Source organism: Lichenostomus cassidix, chromosome 3, assembly GCF_008360975.1.
Source record: "Lichenostomus cassidix isolate B80296 chromosome 3, HeHo_3.0, whole genome shotgun sequence".
NCBI lineage: Eukaryota > Metazoa > Chordata > Aves > Passeriformes > Meliphagidae > Lichenostomus > Lichenostomus cassidix.
Genome location: NC_139483.1, coordinates 36,882,519 through 36,900,649, shown reverse-complemented (window position 1 = coordinate 36,900,649; position 18,131 = coordinate 36,882,519). Strand labels below are relative to the sequence as shown.

Genomic DNA, 18,131 nt, shown 5'->3' with positions numbered 1-18,131 from the left:
ATCTCCTGTAGCTCTTGCTATGAAAATGTAACTGCTCTGTAAATTATTCTGGATTACTTTCTACACTACTGTACGTATATTCACTCCCCAGAAGTGTTAGTTTTTCCCACAACAAAACATCTGAGTGTTTCCCAGCAATTATGTCAAATTCATGACATTTTTATACCGACTAAACATCTCCTCCCTGTACTGATTCCATCCATTCTTTTCAAATTTGCTAGGTAATTCTGTAACACCTTCTAATGACACCAACCAATAATTTGATATTCCCATTTTTTTCCTACAGCCAGAGTTTTCCTGTAACTTCAGCTGCCAGTTAAACCATTCTGTTAGGCCCATGAAAGCAACTGCCTGAAAGCAGTCACTGTTTTGCAGATCTTACTTTCAACACCCAAACCAGCCTAATGTTTTTCTTCATTTCAAACTATTAAGGTTAGAACAAGATTTTGTTTGTAGGAATATAGTGCTGAATTGACTTATGAGTCAGATTACATTCAAGAATCACTAACATCAACAAATGCATCAAGAAAGCATAAATACTGTGTGTTGTGTTTGTTCCATGGCATGTTTGTGGCACTTAGATCAGATAATTTACACAGAATATCAGATTCTATTAAGTTAAGCAGTCTCCAAGAATTGCTTGGAGTGTTCTACTACTGTAAGAGTTACAACTGTTCTGAGTTGTAAGCAAATTTTTTAAGATATATTCAGAGTGCATGCACTTCACTGTATCCTACATTTATCAAAACATTCCCCATTTACTGCCCAAAAATATGTGAAAAAACCCCGTAAAAATTAGTAGACAGAAGGTGATAATTACTCTCAGGAGAGATTAACAAAAATGTCCAACTGTCTGTCAATAAATCCCCCTACTATCTTAAAAGTGTAAAAACTAACAATAAGATCTTGCCCCTATAGTTGCATAAACTGTAAAGTGAGGATACTGTCCCACCATATCCTTATTCATGTCTACATAACTACCTGACTTTCATTCATCTGCTTAATACACTGTATTGTGGGTCATATGTAGCAGAAGTGTAGCTGGTGATTAATGATATCCATTCCAATCCAAGTCTGGGCATGACAAAGGCTAATACTGAGCCAGAAAACGTAAGGAAAGTCACCATCTATAAATAAATTTAAACTGATCAGTCATTTTAGGAGCTACAATGTGTGATTGTTATCATACAGTTGACAAGGAATCCAGTATCTTGCTGCAGTGAAACAGATTACTTGTCTCTGTTTGGAAAACAATAATATAGCACAAAGACAAATATCTCTATCTTCTAAATGTTCAATTAGTAATTTAAGTATTTGTTTTCAGCAATAGTGGTATCTTATTTTGTGCTTACTCTTTTACTCCATGCTAAAGAGCCTTCCTATCAGTCTCAGTGAAATTGCTAAATCTGACCCTGAGGAGCCGTGTCCACTATGGTAAACAGCCACCTGCCTGTATTCTGCCTGCCAGAAGCCACCCAAAAAATAAGGAGAACCAAGAACTGCCAGGAAATGATAGCTACTGACAAATCACAGAGGCATGCTGCTGTCCCCTCTGAAACAACAAGTTCTCACTCCATTCCCACATTTAAGTAGACTCAATCTTCAAGCAGCACAAGAAAACTCCCATGAGCCTCAAACCAAGCATGGCCTTTCCCACACAGAATTGCAAGCACAGTTGCATAATACTGAACAAACACATTGAAAATGCAAACCTGAATAAAAATTATTTCTGGTAAGCAAGATCATCACAGCATTAATTCTTGAAAAAATTAGAAATGTTAGTATGAAAGAAAGTCTCAGGTTACAGTAGATTTTCATTATTTAAACTTAGCTTCACTACTTTGCTAGGCAAAGCAAAATGCAGATAGATGTTTGCAGACAATTTTGTCAGTATCTCAAAACAATTCTGTATGCATAGTCTCCCAAGCCTTTCAAAACTGCTATTCAAACACTACAAACAAAACACTGAGCTGTAACCTGGTCAACCTTTTACAACACAATTACCACTCTCTGTGCTTCCCACCTAAAAAAACCTTAGGAGTAATTCTGCAGAAAGAGAACCTCTACCATGCTGCAGGATGAGTCAATTCCCATTCAATAGACACAGCATTTTAATTTATAAACCAGACTTGTTTATACACAGATGTTCAGGCAATGATTCAGGATTCCCTTGATATACTTCTTCCACTACACTTCATGCTACTTTTCTCCTATTTCAAGATAATCTAGATTCTCTTGCTGCTTGATCAGAAGGTTTTTTGCTCACAGGGAACTGACAGAAAAACAAATATAAGGAAAGCAAAATACAAGCTGATTTCAACAAGCAGGGCCTTTGATTACACTTCTCTAGTCTACAGTTTCCAGTGTATTTAATGGCATTAAGGAAGTATTTTGTTAAAGTCAGTTATTTCCATATTTAATTAGCTCAATAACGAATTTAACTGCTCTCAGAACAAAATGACACATAATGAATTTTTGATAGTTAAGTTAATCATAGCCAAAGGCTTCAGCTACTTTTCACATTACATAGGAAAACCCATGTCTTAATAGTGTTAAAATCTGCTTGAAACTGCAACTTTGTATTGAGCTCATGTAGAAATATATCCAATATATATTGGATATATTCAGTATGTAGCCAATAAAGGACAAAAGTATGTAAGAAATAGACCATCTAAAAGATGTATTGCATCAGATACGTATCAGTAATTTTTTCTGAAAGACTAATATTGCCTTGTAATAATTTTTAAGGTCCTCAGGCACCTAATTTTTTTTCCCTTCAAAATAAAACCATTCTCCTCTTGAAAGTAAGAGCATTCCCCTGGCTGCTATGAAAACGCTCTTGAAATAAATTACTTCAAATAAGAAGCGTTTGTCAAATCTTATATAAAACTTCAGGAGAATGTTCTCTTCTTGTAAAAATTTGCATTCCCATACACAACAATGCTAGTTGTGCCTGCATTCTTCACTAGTGTCAATGTGAATTGAACATTTTTTACTAAAAGAAAAAATGTATGAGGGTAAGAATCCAAAGATAATACTCCAGAAACTCTGGAGTACAAAACCCCCATGAAAAGGCTTAAAACAAGCCTGCTGTCAGTGAGAAATAACATCTATTACCTTCAACACTGTCTATTAAAAACTATGTTTCCAAGAATTAAAAATACAGTAGGCTTTAGCATTTAATTATGTCATTAAATCAGTAACTTGGTAAGAGGACTTTTTTTTCTTTGTTTATGTTATTAGCTAATAGTGTAAACTCTTGAGAGGGTCACTGCTAAAGTACTACCAGGGATATAACTCAAGAGACTTCTGTTTTGCCTGTGAAAAAGGAAAAGGGCCATACTTCAACAATTCCTTAATAATAAAAAATTAATAATAATAATAATAATAATAGTAAAATCCAGCTTTACAATTTCTCCTGTATCCAAAATAACTAGTTCAAATGAAATGAAGGTTTTGAAATTGGAACAGATTAGCCCATTTTCTAAAGTACTCACTACTGGGGGGGGAAGAAAACCCACCAAAAAACCCAGCTTACAAGCAACCAAAAATATTTTCATCATACCTTGTGTTTTACAATGAACCTGTTGGAAGGCAAAGCAGTATCAACCAGTAAGTATATTCTTAAACATCTGTATTAAAATAGCTGCTGTGATACAATAAATATGTAAGTTTACATGAATATGACTTTATTTAGAGTTAGTTTAAAAATAAAAGGCCAGTTATTGTAGTGGTCAAAGATTAAGTATGAAGAAAGTCTCTCAAGCCTGATCAGTTTGAGAAATCAAACTTAATGAAGACATATATACTTATGAGAAAGTGTGTTTAGAGGAAATGTCACTGTAGAAGACGCTGGATGCTAAAGTTAATTGTTCCTAGGGTAATATCTTAAAACACTTCATTCTGAATGCCTTATTTTCTGCTCTGAATTTATAACCTGAATGCAGTAGATTCAGGACATGCTGTATAAGCTGTATCTCAATCTTAGCTAAGAAGCCTGCTCATTCAATGACTTTTAATGTATAGTCACATTAAAAGTTGATAGCAATTAAAATGAATGTAATAGTCTCTTACATAGACAGCTGCAGCTTTGATTTGCAACAGAAATTAACAAAGCAGAATACAGCATCTCAAACATGCTGAGATGCTGCTCCACACTGTCTCAGTCAGTCAATTTCCAGTAACTAGAGGTCAGTTTTAATAAACAGCATCCTTAAAGATGCACATTGACAAGGGATTCTGCTCATTATAGTTCTAAATGTAAAAGTAAGCATCTGACCTCCAGGAACTCCACCAGCATTGTCAAAAAAGGATTATTTTTTTCTTTAATAAAAGGACAGTCACTGTAGTCTTGTATTATGAATGTGGAGTTGCTTTTCACTTTCACCTTTGTTCCCAGTCACCTAAAGCACTTTTTCTACTACTATTCCTCATTCCTATCCCATCTTTGCAACTAGTTACAAAATTTTTTAAAACTGCCATTCCAAACCACAATTTGTCAACATAGATACATGCAATGGTCACACACTACTAGCATGCTTTTGTGCAGAGGCATGGGTTAGAGGCAACTGGCCTCAGCCAAGCATTTCACTCCCAGAGCACAAGAACAATGATGGCTGGTGAGTCTTCCATTTTGAAACACAGAACAACTTCATTTGCTGCTTCACATGCCGAATATATTCCATTTCAACATGCGTGTCAGCACCAGACCTTTATGGGTTGTTCACACAGTACTGTTCACAGATTATAAAAGTTAAGCATCTTATAATTAAGGTGGCAGTAATTGGGCTTGCTTAACAAGATGCACTACAACGTATTATCTGATGTCAGTAACATAACTTTATTAGCTAAGCTGAATGTTTAAGTCTTCCCATTGGAAAACAAAACTGATGAGAGGATATTTCAAAGCCTAGAAGGTAATAAAATATTAAAAATATATAAAACCACACAGCATGCAAATTTAATAAAATATTCTGATCACAAGACAGCTAAATTTTTCCACTCTGAAATCTTCCTCAAACTTTGTGCAGGTACTAAGGACACGGTTTTTCTAATTCCTTTTTAGCCATACTGAAAAAACAGAAAAAATGGACAGTTCAAAGAAACAATTATCTATTTACTGTAACAACTCTGCACAAATCAAAGGTTAAGACTGGTACTAACTGAGAGCCTGTCTGTCATTAAACCTTAGGTTTTTGCTTGCAAGGGGAACAGCTTTGTAGGAACAAGTAAGCTGGAACAAGTAGGTCAGAAACCACAAATCAGTTCAAATGATCTAATATGGAGTGAAGTGCAACAGACTTAAAGCTGTTACAGAGGTTGAAGGCACAGAGTTCTTCCAATTTAGAATGGCATAGCTGCCTGCCCTTCTATTTGAGATTACTAACTGTAAGAAAAAAGTTCTATGTATCATACATAATGAGATGCTTCCTTGTGAAGTAAAAATGAATGATGCTCTCTTATCACACACTGCTCTAGGGGAGATTCTTGTCTAAAAGTAGGATGAAATGGGAAAAAACAATGGAATTGACCAAGAGACAAGTCAACAGTCTGATGCTGTTGGGCTTCATCCCCTGTAAAGTGACATAATGGCAGTGTGATATAGAGCACAGGACTGACTCCCTGTGGGCGTGTCAAGGCCTATTTTATGGAATTCATGTAAGACAAGAGAGATGAAAAATAATGTTTTGCTTATCCATCACTGGACAGTCTTCACTGTAAGCATTCTTTAACTAGTGTGCAAGTTACTAGTTTTCTTCTCTGCATAATGAAAGGTGCATTCAGACTAAGCAAAAAAATGCCTTGGTCTTAATAAAGTTACACATTCATTAGTTTTTGATGAATGCCTGCAACCCCACTTCCCTCCCCAGTAATCTCCTTCAAGCACCCCTAGGCTCTAATCACAGTATTCTCAGTAATTAAGGTTTTGATTTTAAATTTGGTGAAAGCTGCCTAGAGAGATGTTCTGATTACCAGCTGAGCCTCAAATACAAACGATTTGAAGATTTCCCCTGCTTTCTGGGGGGAATCTGTCAGCAAGTTCCAAGATGTGATGCCAGTTCAAGTGGTTTGGCCATGTGACAAAGATTTCTAATTCATTACTTCTTTCATAGGATCACACAGCAAAGGAAAATTCTCCACAGAGCATATCTGGATGGTTTATTTTCCAGCATGTCCGTCTTTGTACTTTCTCTTGGATTCTGCAACCACTAGCAAGGCAGGAATAGTACATGGACAGTTTATTCAAGGAGATGGTACTTAGTATCATGTAGCTGTAACATAAGATTGACACTGCTTTAGTAATAACTCCTTCTCACAACCAATATAGATTCTTTTACAATTAGCACTGGGAAAGCAGGTTTGCAGTTATAAAATATACTTACAAAATATACATAAAAATTAACCTGCATCTCTTATCTCCTCCAAATTTCAAAACTAGTGGGAAAACTGAAAAAAATCTCAAATACTGACTTTTCTAAACAACACTGACTCTAAAGCAAGGAAAGGGTTTTAAAAAAGTATTAGTGCATCCTAATCTGCGATGAAAAAAATTGTGTAACTTCTGTATTTTACACTTTGAAGTTCATTAGCATTTTGAAGTACAACCTGCAACGAAAGAAGCCTGTTGAGAAAATGAAAAAAGGTGGTTATCATTAAATGGCACAGACTGTCAAGAAAGTTGATCATCTTGCATTGCTAGGCTAGGGAGTTCATCTGTAAGTAAAATTCACCAGGAAAAGAGGCAAGAGTCAGTAGCAAGTGTAGTTGTGCTCCAGACTGACAGATGTCACTTATTCTTGCTTTAGTCTTTGATCACCGTATCTTAAATCAGCTTCCAAATCATTATTTTTACAAGAAACATCTTACTGGTGTGCATCAAAATCAAAGACTATGAAATTCTTCCTACTTCATCAAAAGTATAGCACCAAAAAGTCTGCTCTGAAAAATGTGAACTAATGACCAATACAAATCACCTCAGGAGAGCAAATGAACTATAAAAAGCTTAGGAATGCATGGCATGAAAATCAGTTTTATGAAGAAAATTATTTGGCACTCAGCACTGGTTTACAACCAATATTGTACTTTTTGGTATACAAATACATGATACTGTGCTATCATTCAAATACATTCCACTCTTAACCGCAGTATTATCTCATTAAATTATCAATAGTCAAGTACTTTAGGCTCAAAAATTATGAGAGAATCAACTTAGAAGTTGTAATGGGCATTCAAGTGCTGACTGGATCAATTTCTAGCTTTTTAACATGTATGAGGTTTTATCTGATATGCCATACTTGTCCTTGTTGAAGCTAGTTTTCTTTTCTTACTAAACTTAAAAACACCAGGTGACTCACTCAGAAGGTCTCAGCTTCTTTAATCTTTTTCTTAAATACAAAACTCCAGTAACTCCCACTGCCTACTCTTCTGTGAACAGTCAAAAAATAAAATTAAAATAAAAGAGACATGGAGAGTAGGGGAAATCAGTCCAAAATACTTCTCTGGAAAGTAAAGCTGCCCAAACTGTCTAGAGAGATGACTCCCCACAGGACAGGACACAGTGGTGGGAGGACACTACACCTAACAGCCATCTGGACATGGTCCTAGGCAACCTGGGCATAGTGACTCTGCCTGAGGAGGGGAACCTCCACCACTCTGATTCTGTAGTAGACATTTCACAAACTCCAACAGACATTTCGCAAACTCCAAAACCTACAAGAATGGCAGAACAAGACAAAGGATGGTGACTGAATCACAGCAGATTATCAAAACAGGAGACATTAAATGAAATTTGAAGGTAACACATTTATAAACTCTGGGAAGGAAGAGATGTTTAACAAGGTAGACATTAACTTCTATTGTAATGTACTACATATGTATCAACAGAATGTGTTATGTGACTGATCACAAAAGGGGGGGGGGTCTCCTAAAAAAAAAGAACAGTACTTCTGAGACAAAGAGGAAACATTCAAAACTACAGTGTAGATGTTGGTGTAACTTCAGGAGCAGTAACCAGAGGTAGTGAGAAATAGCTAGAAAATAAACCTAGAAAAAGAGTTACCACAAGAGCAACTTGACATTAAAGAAGGCTCTATCATGCAGTTTCCCTATTCATATGGGCAGAGCATGCATATTACAGGACAAGGCAAGAACAGCCCTAATCACTTTGCAACTGCACCTGAACACAAAACAAAACCAGAAACACAACGCTTTTTGGTTCACTCGGACAGAACTGACTGCCAGAAATACATTTAACTCCATTTTTTTTTCAACTCCACACTCCATGCACAAATCATTACTTTGGTAATTCAATACAATAAAGTTATTAATAAGACCTTTGAGGTTAGCAGCTCTTTCCTAGAGAAATACATTTAACCTGAATTTTACCTTTACCTTGTGAAACGTGACACAATTCTAAGTTACTTATTACTTAAGAATACTTTCTAATTGCTATTTAGACTCCCAATTGCAGAATTATGGAGCATGTACATTTCACTTCTTCAGGACAGCCTGTGTTATGTACCAAGTCTGTATAAGACACTAGATAACAAAAAAGCATAACAGTAAGAACACAACAAGTAAGAGCGAGAGACCTGAACTTATCTTCCATTAGAAAATAAAATTAGGTATCTGAAACTACACTACCCTTTAAGACCTTACCTTCTTTTTGTCCCTCATCGAGCCCTTCCCTCGGACCATTATCTTGCATCCTGTTTCTGCCTCAAGCTGTTTAGCTGTTAGTCCTCTGGGCCCAAGGATTCTTCCAACAAAGTTAAACTGAAAGAAAAAAATAAATAATTCTATAAAACCAAGTAAAGAAAATTAATTAAATATGTAACAAGATGGTATTTCTGTGTCTAAAAATATCAGGTGTTTAATGGTTTATGACACCACACTTAATACCTAAGGTTGAAAAATGAGTTAGGTACTCCTTTCATACATTAAGTACCCACGTGACCCCAGTTGTGGGAAAACAAGTTTCAGATGAAACTAGGTTCTTTAAATGTAACATCAGGTAGTCTACAGCAGCAGTGGTCTTAATTTCCTCATTAAGTAGTAGGAGCTCTTACAGAAACGCTGAGCCACTCTCCCTCACCACTAAGGTGTCCAGCCATGCCCATCCATAGCCAACGAGGTGGATCACGGCAAGGAAGCACACAGGGGCTGGATGCACGACCTCACATTCACACAAATTCCATCTGGTGGGCATGCTCTGGTGCCAGGTGAGCTCCAGCCCCACAATGGCTCAAGACCTCAGGAAAGGCCCCCACACTCCCTGTTCCCTTGCTCCCTGCTCACAGCTAAGGAACCTGCAGGCAGCATTCTTTTTCCCTGTTCCATGTGGTTCTGGTTGGCTCAATCTGGGAAGTCTATCTACAGAAACTCTTTTTTAACTACACATGCCATAGCATTTCCTTCAGAAAAAAAATGAGGCCTCTTACATGTTCATTTTAGGTTTCATGGGCAACATTTCTTTAAAACATTGTATTGTCACATATATATGAACACACACACACACATCTATAAAATATGTATAATACATATAAAAATTTATGTGTATATACAGACACAACAAAAGCATATCACTTTTTGTAAGCTGCATGATTTATTCAGTTGTACATACAAATAAAGCATGTATTTGTATTTCATGTTTAATTGGCAAACTTCAGCAGACAGCCCCCTGCCTACACTCAACACAGTAATACCACCATTTAGCTATACATAACATTATTTTCTAGTTATTTTCAAGAGCTTTTTTCCTTTCATTATTTTCAACCACACATTCTGAAAATTAAGACATAAATAAAAACAGCACTAAGTGATGGTAGCATTGGGAACACAGAGCAGAACCCTTTGACAACTGCAGAGCAAAGATGAAGCACCAGCTCAAAGGATAGATAAAATAAAAAATTTCAGACTGAACATTAAATTCAAAGAAGAAATTAGGAGAACAGAAACTCTGTTGTAAGGACATAAGTCTGGATATTTTAGATCTCAGTAAACAAAGTTATTCAATGGAATTGTGAAGAAGTTCTTTGCTTTCATTTCCTCAGCTAATTAAAATTGGGTTTGAGTACTAAAACTCAACGTATTTGAAATCCTTATGAAACTGCAAAGACCAGGAATGATTTAAGAGTGAGCAGAAATTATGAACACAAGCAAATTAAAGTTCTTCAACAAAATTAACAGCGTTTCACAGCAGCTAAACTATGCCTAAGGAATATATACTCCCAAAGTTATTTAATATTGCAAGCTCAGAAAACACATATTATGAAGTCTGAATCAACTACTGGGAGGTGAGGGGGTGTGGAATAAAGACTAAAGGAACTTGTGATCACACACAGAAACTGTGAATCATAAGAAATTAAGAAACGTTCACTAAGCCTGGATAAAGCAATGAACTAGTTACAAGTAATAAAATTCAGCTGTGAAATATTATTAAAATCTTACAACATGTCACACATTTTCTGTTTAATACTAAAATTGTACCGCTGCCTTACATGAACAGCATCTTACTTGCCTTTCTCCACAACCACACTTTTGTACACTAGAACTTTAGATATCCATGCCATTCCACCAATAATGCTAAAATAATATTGCAAAGTTAACTTGAAATCAGTATTTTAACCAACACACAAGCTGACTATTGTAATATTCTCAATATCCCAAGAAAAACAGCAGTCTCTAATGTTTCATTAATTTGGATCATGACTAAAAGAACAATCGCATAATAATATACTTTGCATAAAAATAAATTAAATAGAAAGATATAGAATACTGAGAAAAAGGAGGAATCTATATTACTCTCAAGTTTGCAACTTTATTCATGTTGTCTGAACACTATTTAGAATTTCTAGTTGAGAAATCACAGACTTGAACTGCAACACATTCTGTTAAATGTTAAGCCAGCTCCTTTACCAATTACTCCCAGGACATGTTCCTTATGAAGAGCCTTCACAAACTGTTCCAAGGCAGCTCAACCCTGCCTTTTCTTTCCAAACCCTACGTATTAACACTTGGAGTCTTTTTGGACTATTGCTTCCAAACCCTGGCCTGTTCTCATTGCCTCTCTTGGGCCCTACAATGTGACAATTTCTAAAAGCAGGATGCCTAGACAAGGCAATACTTATACTGAGATCTCAACAAAGTTAAGTTACTCAGAACAATTCTATCTTATAAACCACATTAACACACCCCAGGTTGCTTCTTCCCCTCCCTCAAAAATTTAGTTCTTATGTTTGTTTTTACATTCATTGTCCCCAAATACTCTTCTCCATTATCTCAGCCTTGATCCTTTTCCCTAGTTTTATATTCATATGCAACTTTTATGCCCTTCTACAACAAAACATTGCTCTACATTTGTTAATGAATTCCACGTGGTTGACTTCAGGCACAGTAATTTCAAGACAGAATTAAAATTCAAAACTGTCTTTGAAAGTATTTGGTAATGACTTATTTTTTTCCTAAGCATATTTTGTATCCTACCAACCAAGTTTTCTTCCATGTGTTAGAGATACAAGATGAAGAACTCTGCAGGACCCCTCCTGAGGTGCAGTCTTAATTGACTCATCAGTAATCAGTCACAGATTAAGCCAATTATTCCTTTAACTAATGATCCTCTACCTTTTGTACTGCTACATCACTGTCAGGAATCAGTTCCTCAGATAACCACCTTTAAAGTCCTAGTTCAGGACTCACAGAAAAACATAATTCATTCTTGTCAGAGAGAGCAGTGACCAGCAAGACCACAACTCAGGAACACAGAGTAAGCCTTCAAGTTAGACAATTTTGTCAGAATACAGTTGCATCTGCAGCTATTGCTTCTCTTACCTCTCAGGCCAGAAAGACTATCAAACAGAATTATCAGAATGAGACATCTGACAAATTCAAAAGACCAATCTTAACATCTAACTCAATACTTCTCATGCTCTTTGCCTCATACTGCCACCCAATCACACTCTTCATTGCTTTGCATTTCTCTACAAATGACACACCTGTGTTCAAGGATACTATTTGTTCTAACATTTGTATAAAGACAAAGCTAACAATATTTCCCTCTAATTTCTGACAGTGTTTCTCACTTTGCATTTGTCTAGTACTATAGGATTCACCTTACCCCCAGAGAATTGCTAGTATAGAAAAAGCAGTGGTTCAGAAATCAATCCGACCAATTTAAGACTACGCTACTTTGAACATATCTAACCTCACACATGAGGTTGAAAAGAAAGATTGCGTTAAAAAGTCAGCAGGAGTGACTCATGCTAAAATTAACTGCTTCTACATCAGTAACAGAAAAAGCAACCAAATGAAGTCAGTCTCTCCTTCCACAACAATTAGTATCTCTCTACACTGAATGTATTTCTACATGTAAAATTTTCACTCGTGGTATTTTACAATTGTTTTCCTGGGTTTTATTTTCGTGTGCTCAAATCTTCCTCAACTCAGAATTAGAATTAAAGAAACAACTTCCAGAAGAAATTGTATCCTGACACACAAACACAAGAGCATCCTAAAAGCCAAGAATTAAGAGTGTTTAGCAGAGCTCAGGTGCTGAAGTTCCAGCCAGTTACACCCTTGTTGCTCTCCCTCTCTGCCTGTTTCTCCACATCATCACTCACATTCCCTTAGTTTGCTAACCTTTCAAGTTTGAAGTTTTCAGCATGTACAAAACACTACTGGTTCTTGCTGGTGTGTAAGACAGCTGCTGCCTTTCTTTGAGATGATGTCCAAAACACACACCCTTAAAGAAAAGAGACAGACAGCATATGTTGAAAGACTGCACATGAGGATCTCTGTTACTCAAAGTGTTTAAGCATGAACGTACTGAGGAAGAAGAAAAAGCTGCTCTAAATCCTAATGTCTGTACCTACTCTGGGATAGTAATGATTATTCTGCAGCAACTGACATTCCCAAGAGTAGACAAAATTTCAATGTGGTGACCTATCTATCAAGTCCACTGCATAATTCCCTGATAAAAACATCTTGTATTGCCTATGCAGAAAACAACTACTTCCTAAGCAGACCAAGTGCTTTTATAGTCCTTCTATGCTTACAGTGCCTTCTGTGCTCCACACCCAGAACAGAAGTAGTAAAGAAAAGTAAGAATTAACCACGCCAAAGACTCAGAGCTGCTGATTAATAAGAGACTGCAAAAAAGTGTGTCTGGTTTTTACAGGAGGGGAAATGCAGTGTTTAAGGAACTTTCCATGCAAGTTAAAATCTGAGGAACTTCAGGTAGACCAGCGGTACTAAATTTCATACTACTATTGTGACTTTAGTATTTGGTGTTTTCCTTTGAAATATGAAACAAAGATATGGCAAGATCTAATTTAACTTAGGAAAAAAATTTCTTTAGTTCATTACTGGAGATGAATTTGAAAACATCCAATTTGACTGAAATATCCAAATCTACTAAGAAAGAACATAAACATATGCATTTGATTAAACAATTATTTAACTCAATTAAAAACTCATCTGTTCTACCATCTTATTAGCAAATGTTCCACTGACTTGCTAAACATTGATTTTGTAGAATCAGTTACTTATCGCTGGAAAAAAGCCAAAACAAGCTATTCTTCAAGACTATTTCAACTGAAGAATTAAGAAAATTAAGGAAAGTCTTAAAAAGCTTTTATGTTCCTTAAGCACAATGCGTATTTGAGTACTTTTCATACGCAGCCCTGAAGGCTTTTTATTTTAAGGAAAGTCTCAAGAAAAGCTCAGTAGTTCCTCATTATACCAACACCAAAAGATGCTCTACACTTCATGTTTAAGCATACTTTAATATATAATAAGCAGCTAAATTCAGAAAAAAATTATAAGCACTCAAAAAAGGAGCCCTTTCTTTACTAATGATTCATAACAAATGCTTTGCAATGCATCTGTGTTTCTAGTAATCTACCATTTGTTTCACCTTCTGACCCCCAATTTAGAAAAATCCCAAAAATGCTATTATTTCCTTAAGAAAAAAACCCCACTGTAATTACTACAACTGAGTACTTGTAACCATAAATACCCACTCTTGATGATGTTACTTCTTAACTTCCTGTAGAAATCAGCTTCAGTATGGTTATGTCATATAGAAAAAGAAGTTTTCCATTCTGAGACTACCTTTACATATAATTTCTTTTTTTTTAATAGTAACAGGACAAAAACTTCAGACTTCTCTATCAGTTAGCAAGCAGCTTTGCCTTCCCTTATCCATATTCTTTCCCAATTTTATTTTACAGCTTAGTTATATGTTAGACGTAACTGCCAGCTGAAGGTGGATTTTCATGAAGAGAGAAAACTGGACCTTATATTCAGCCTTCTCCATACTCAAATCAGCTTTCAGATTGCATATTGATACTTTAAACAAACTAATGCATCTCAAAAATGCAGTTTAAAATGTCCTGGTGGTTAGTTTGCTTTTTGAAGACATGGAAAGCAGCATTTCCTGCTCATTTCATTTTCATCATGATTTTCCACACCAAATAAAAAGCATTTGAAGACCAGGACTCTGCATGGTTCAGTGGTTAAAATATATAATGGTTAAGAAGCAACTAAAAACTGGATGTTATAAGGGAGAACATCTGGTAATTTTATCTTTAGCAGCAACGCTGACAGTCAGTTCAGCCACCTCAGAGGAAACCTTCTATGTCTTCAGACTGCAATAGTCATATTCCAAGACCATTTAGGAGATAACTTAATCTGACAGAGTCACAGGCTAAAATGCCAGCCATGGAAACAAAGTAATGAAGAGACACAAAGGAGCTGCAAGACAATGAAGGCATTCAAAACAAAGCATGATGAATGTGTATGACACTCACGATGGTGTTTGTCTAATGAGAGTACTCTTTGTGAGCAACATTAACATTACTCCTAAGGATTAATAAATTTCTTAAAGATACAATTAAATCCAAGTATGTATTTTCATGCATGTTTTTTACAAATTAAATCAGCTAATGCATTTAATTGAAACATCTATACACAAAAAAACCCCCCACCAATCCTAAATACTAAATACTAAATACTGGAAATACTAAAGTAGGAGATAAAAAATAGCACTATGTTGACAAAACAAATACAAGAATGGACTCTGAATCCAATAAAAGCTTTCACTGACCCACCAAAATTAGCAAATTTAGGTTTGATTTTTTTTTCATTGTTTTCTTTATAAAGGAATATTGTTTTATGATACTGGTAGTGCAGTTCTTTTTCCATGAAGTATTTCTGCATCTCTCAGAAAATCTTGCATTGCTCTCAGCTGAGTTTTAGATAATCATAAAAAAATAAATCAGATACATATGGCTGATTTGATTTTTTGAAAGCCTCTTATTTGAAACAAGTATAAAACCACTTGAGGTATTAGAAAACAAAAGACAGCATATTAAACCTTAAGGTAAGATTACATACTTTCAGTTAGGTAGTTTAGTGTTTAATAAACAAAACAAAACTTGTAGCATAAAATTACAGATAGGTACCTTTGAGACTGGATTTCTGAGAAACTAATTTGAAACATTTTATATAGAAGAAGAAATAATAAATGGGCAATTTACCCTACCTTACACTGAATATGCTTTCTAGCAAGAACAATTTGCAATATTTATTTCATTAGTATACCATGACCATATAACCATTTCCACAATGACAACTTTGTCAAAAAACTGTCTTTTGGTTGTTGCTTTGAGGTTTTAGGTTGGTTTTTTTACTTGGGGGGAGAGGGGGATATTTGGCTTTTTTTACAAGCACAGCTGTAGTGATGTGTATTTATGTGCATGTATGTGTACAAACACATACACATGCTGTTAAGAGAACTAGCATTTAAATACTTCAAACTGTTGCCACTATGCCATCCCATACAGAAGATGATACCACTACATTTTTTGGTAGGTTGCCATTAACAAAAGGGGAAAGTTTCTTTTTCCATGAAGAGAAAACCTCCGATACATTTCATGCCTTATTAAGTATTTTCAGTGATTCAAACCATACTTTTCACAACAGAGAACAGCTACACAGCTTTTTCTGAAGCAATCAGAACTACTATCAAATAAAAACAAGTGCATCCCATACACAGCTTACTCAGTGACCACGTTATAGATTAACTAAAAACAAAGAAGGCAACGTTTACATGAACAGCCACTCATATACATTTCAGAAATCAGAACGGAAAAGTATAATACTTCAAGAATAATGCTGAAATAGTGAAATTGTTCATTAACTGCATTAGCATGTATTCAGTGGATTAAATGTGCTCTTGTGGAATCCAGCAAGTTTGTAACACAGTCAAGAAAAACAGGTTATCTGACAAGATTTTAAAGAGAGAAGAGGCTGACAGAGCAGATGGTATTACCATTGTCAATACAGTGAACACAGACAATAGTACCCACATTTAGAAGTTTATTTTTATATATAAACTAACTTTAAGTAGTTGTTAAGACTGCTAGTGACAATATGTGAAGTTGTCTACCCAAGTCTCTACCATACCCACCTACTCCTGGTAATAGAAGAGATTCTGCAGACAACAATGAATGAGAAACATTCTCTTCATTCTCTAAACATGGCATGTTTATATGCCTCACACAAAATAACCAAGTAAAGGCCAAAGCACACATGTAGTGAGTATCAGCAGGACATGTATAATCTGCTTATGTCAAATATATCCACTTATATTTGCTGTGTGTATCTGATATAAACCATTCTCATACCATAATCAAAGCTAAATGAGAACTATTGAAGCATTTAAGTGATGAAGTTAAGTAGTAAATTAGAAATGCTATGCTGTAAGCAACTTATGCATACAAATTATTAAATAATCTCTTCATCACTTAAATACAAAGCTATAACCACTGAGGTACTGGAGAATAAAATACAGAATATCAACCCTCAAAAAATTAGGTTCTGTCATTTTCAATTAGGTACTTTCATGCTGGATAAACAAAATCAAAACTTCTAGCGGATCAGTTTACCTCTGAGATTACTTCAAGTGGGAGTAATTTAATCCCCAGCATTTAACAAAAGCTACTACACCTAAAATACTTAAAGTAGCTCCGATTCTGTAAAATTTGAGTTGTCACAAAGAGAACAACATCCTTATTACGAATGAAAAAAGGAGATAGTGGAAAGATTTTTCTTTTCCTTCATGTAGTAAATGGCTAAACATCATTTTCAGTATGTATGTAATGCACTAAGACTGGTTCCATCTTTTAGTACTGTATACATTTTTAACAGAGATTAGGGGGGGAGCAGAGTTGGGTTGTTTTTGGTTTTTTTTGTTCTTAGTTCAGTTACCATAATCACTTTTTAACATCAAAGCCAGATAATAACTTGTCTTGTAATGGGAAAGAACTGATAATTATTGTGGGAGTAAGACCAGCTTAGTCTAGTTCAAAAATGTCTGTAAAATATGTATTAATGCAAAAACCAAGGATATGAACATATTTGTAATATATTACTAAAACATAGTATTTGTGCAGCAGAAGAACAAAGTTAACATTTAGTGTTTTCAAGTCTGATATGCTATACCAAAAAAAGACGAAAAGAACACACTACTGCAAAAGTTTTGCCTATTACACACTGCAGAGGTTCCAACAAACAATTCAGCTAGAAACAGAGTAAGTGAGTTCTCTGCATACAAATACCTGTATCTATTACTCTTTCCCAGAACTACATTTAACTTACGTATGATGTAATGCAGTTAGTGTAGGATTAATTCTGGTAACATGTTAAATTCCTTTAAATTACATTATATGTAACTGGGTTTTTAAGCACAGCTTAAGTCAATTAGAACACTATAGATTCCATGAGACATGCAGAAAGGAGAAAGATCTCCAGAAGGTTTATCACACTTATTAGTAAGCATTATGTGCAATAGGGAAGAACACCTTAAATATATAAGTACTGGGTTATTTATATTTCATGGCATGCGTGAGTCAGTCCTCCTCAATGCTGTTTAACCTCTAACTCACCTCATCAGCACAGTTCAGACACTGAATTGTTCACATTATGTTCAGAACTGAATAAAATCTCTTGAATGAACACACACATGCTGCAAGTCAGTTGGCTCACAAAAGCTGAGCACAGTATCTAGCAATTGTTGGACAGTTAGTAAACAAACCTTGCCTACAGAGACTCTGCACACAATCTTCAATAAG

The 18,131-nt window shown here is 35.4% G+C and overlaps 1 protein-coding gene across 6 annotated transcripts in view; it reads right to left on the bottom strand.

The window, feature by feature from the left end:
- Positions 1-18,131, bottom strand: part of QKI (QKI, KH domain containing RNA binding) — a 150,398-nt gene that overhangs the window by 78,943 nt on the left and 53,324 nt on the right. For all 6 annotated transcript variants that reach the window (XR_014850805.1, XM_085055326.1, XM_085055328.1 and 3 more), the window contains exon 3: positions 8,659-8,775. Coding sequence is in view for 5 of the 6 variants with exons in the window: in XM_085055326.1 (XP_084911452.1) it covers positions 8,659-8,775 (117 nt within the window). In the remaining variant the exon portion in view is untranslated. The remainder of the gene's footprint in view (positions 1-8,658; positions 8,776-18,131) is intronic.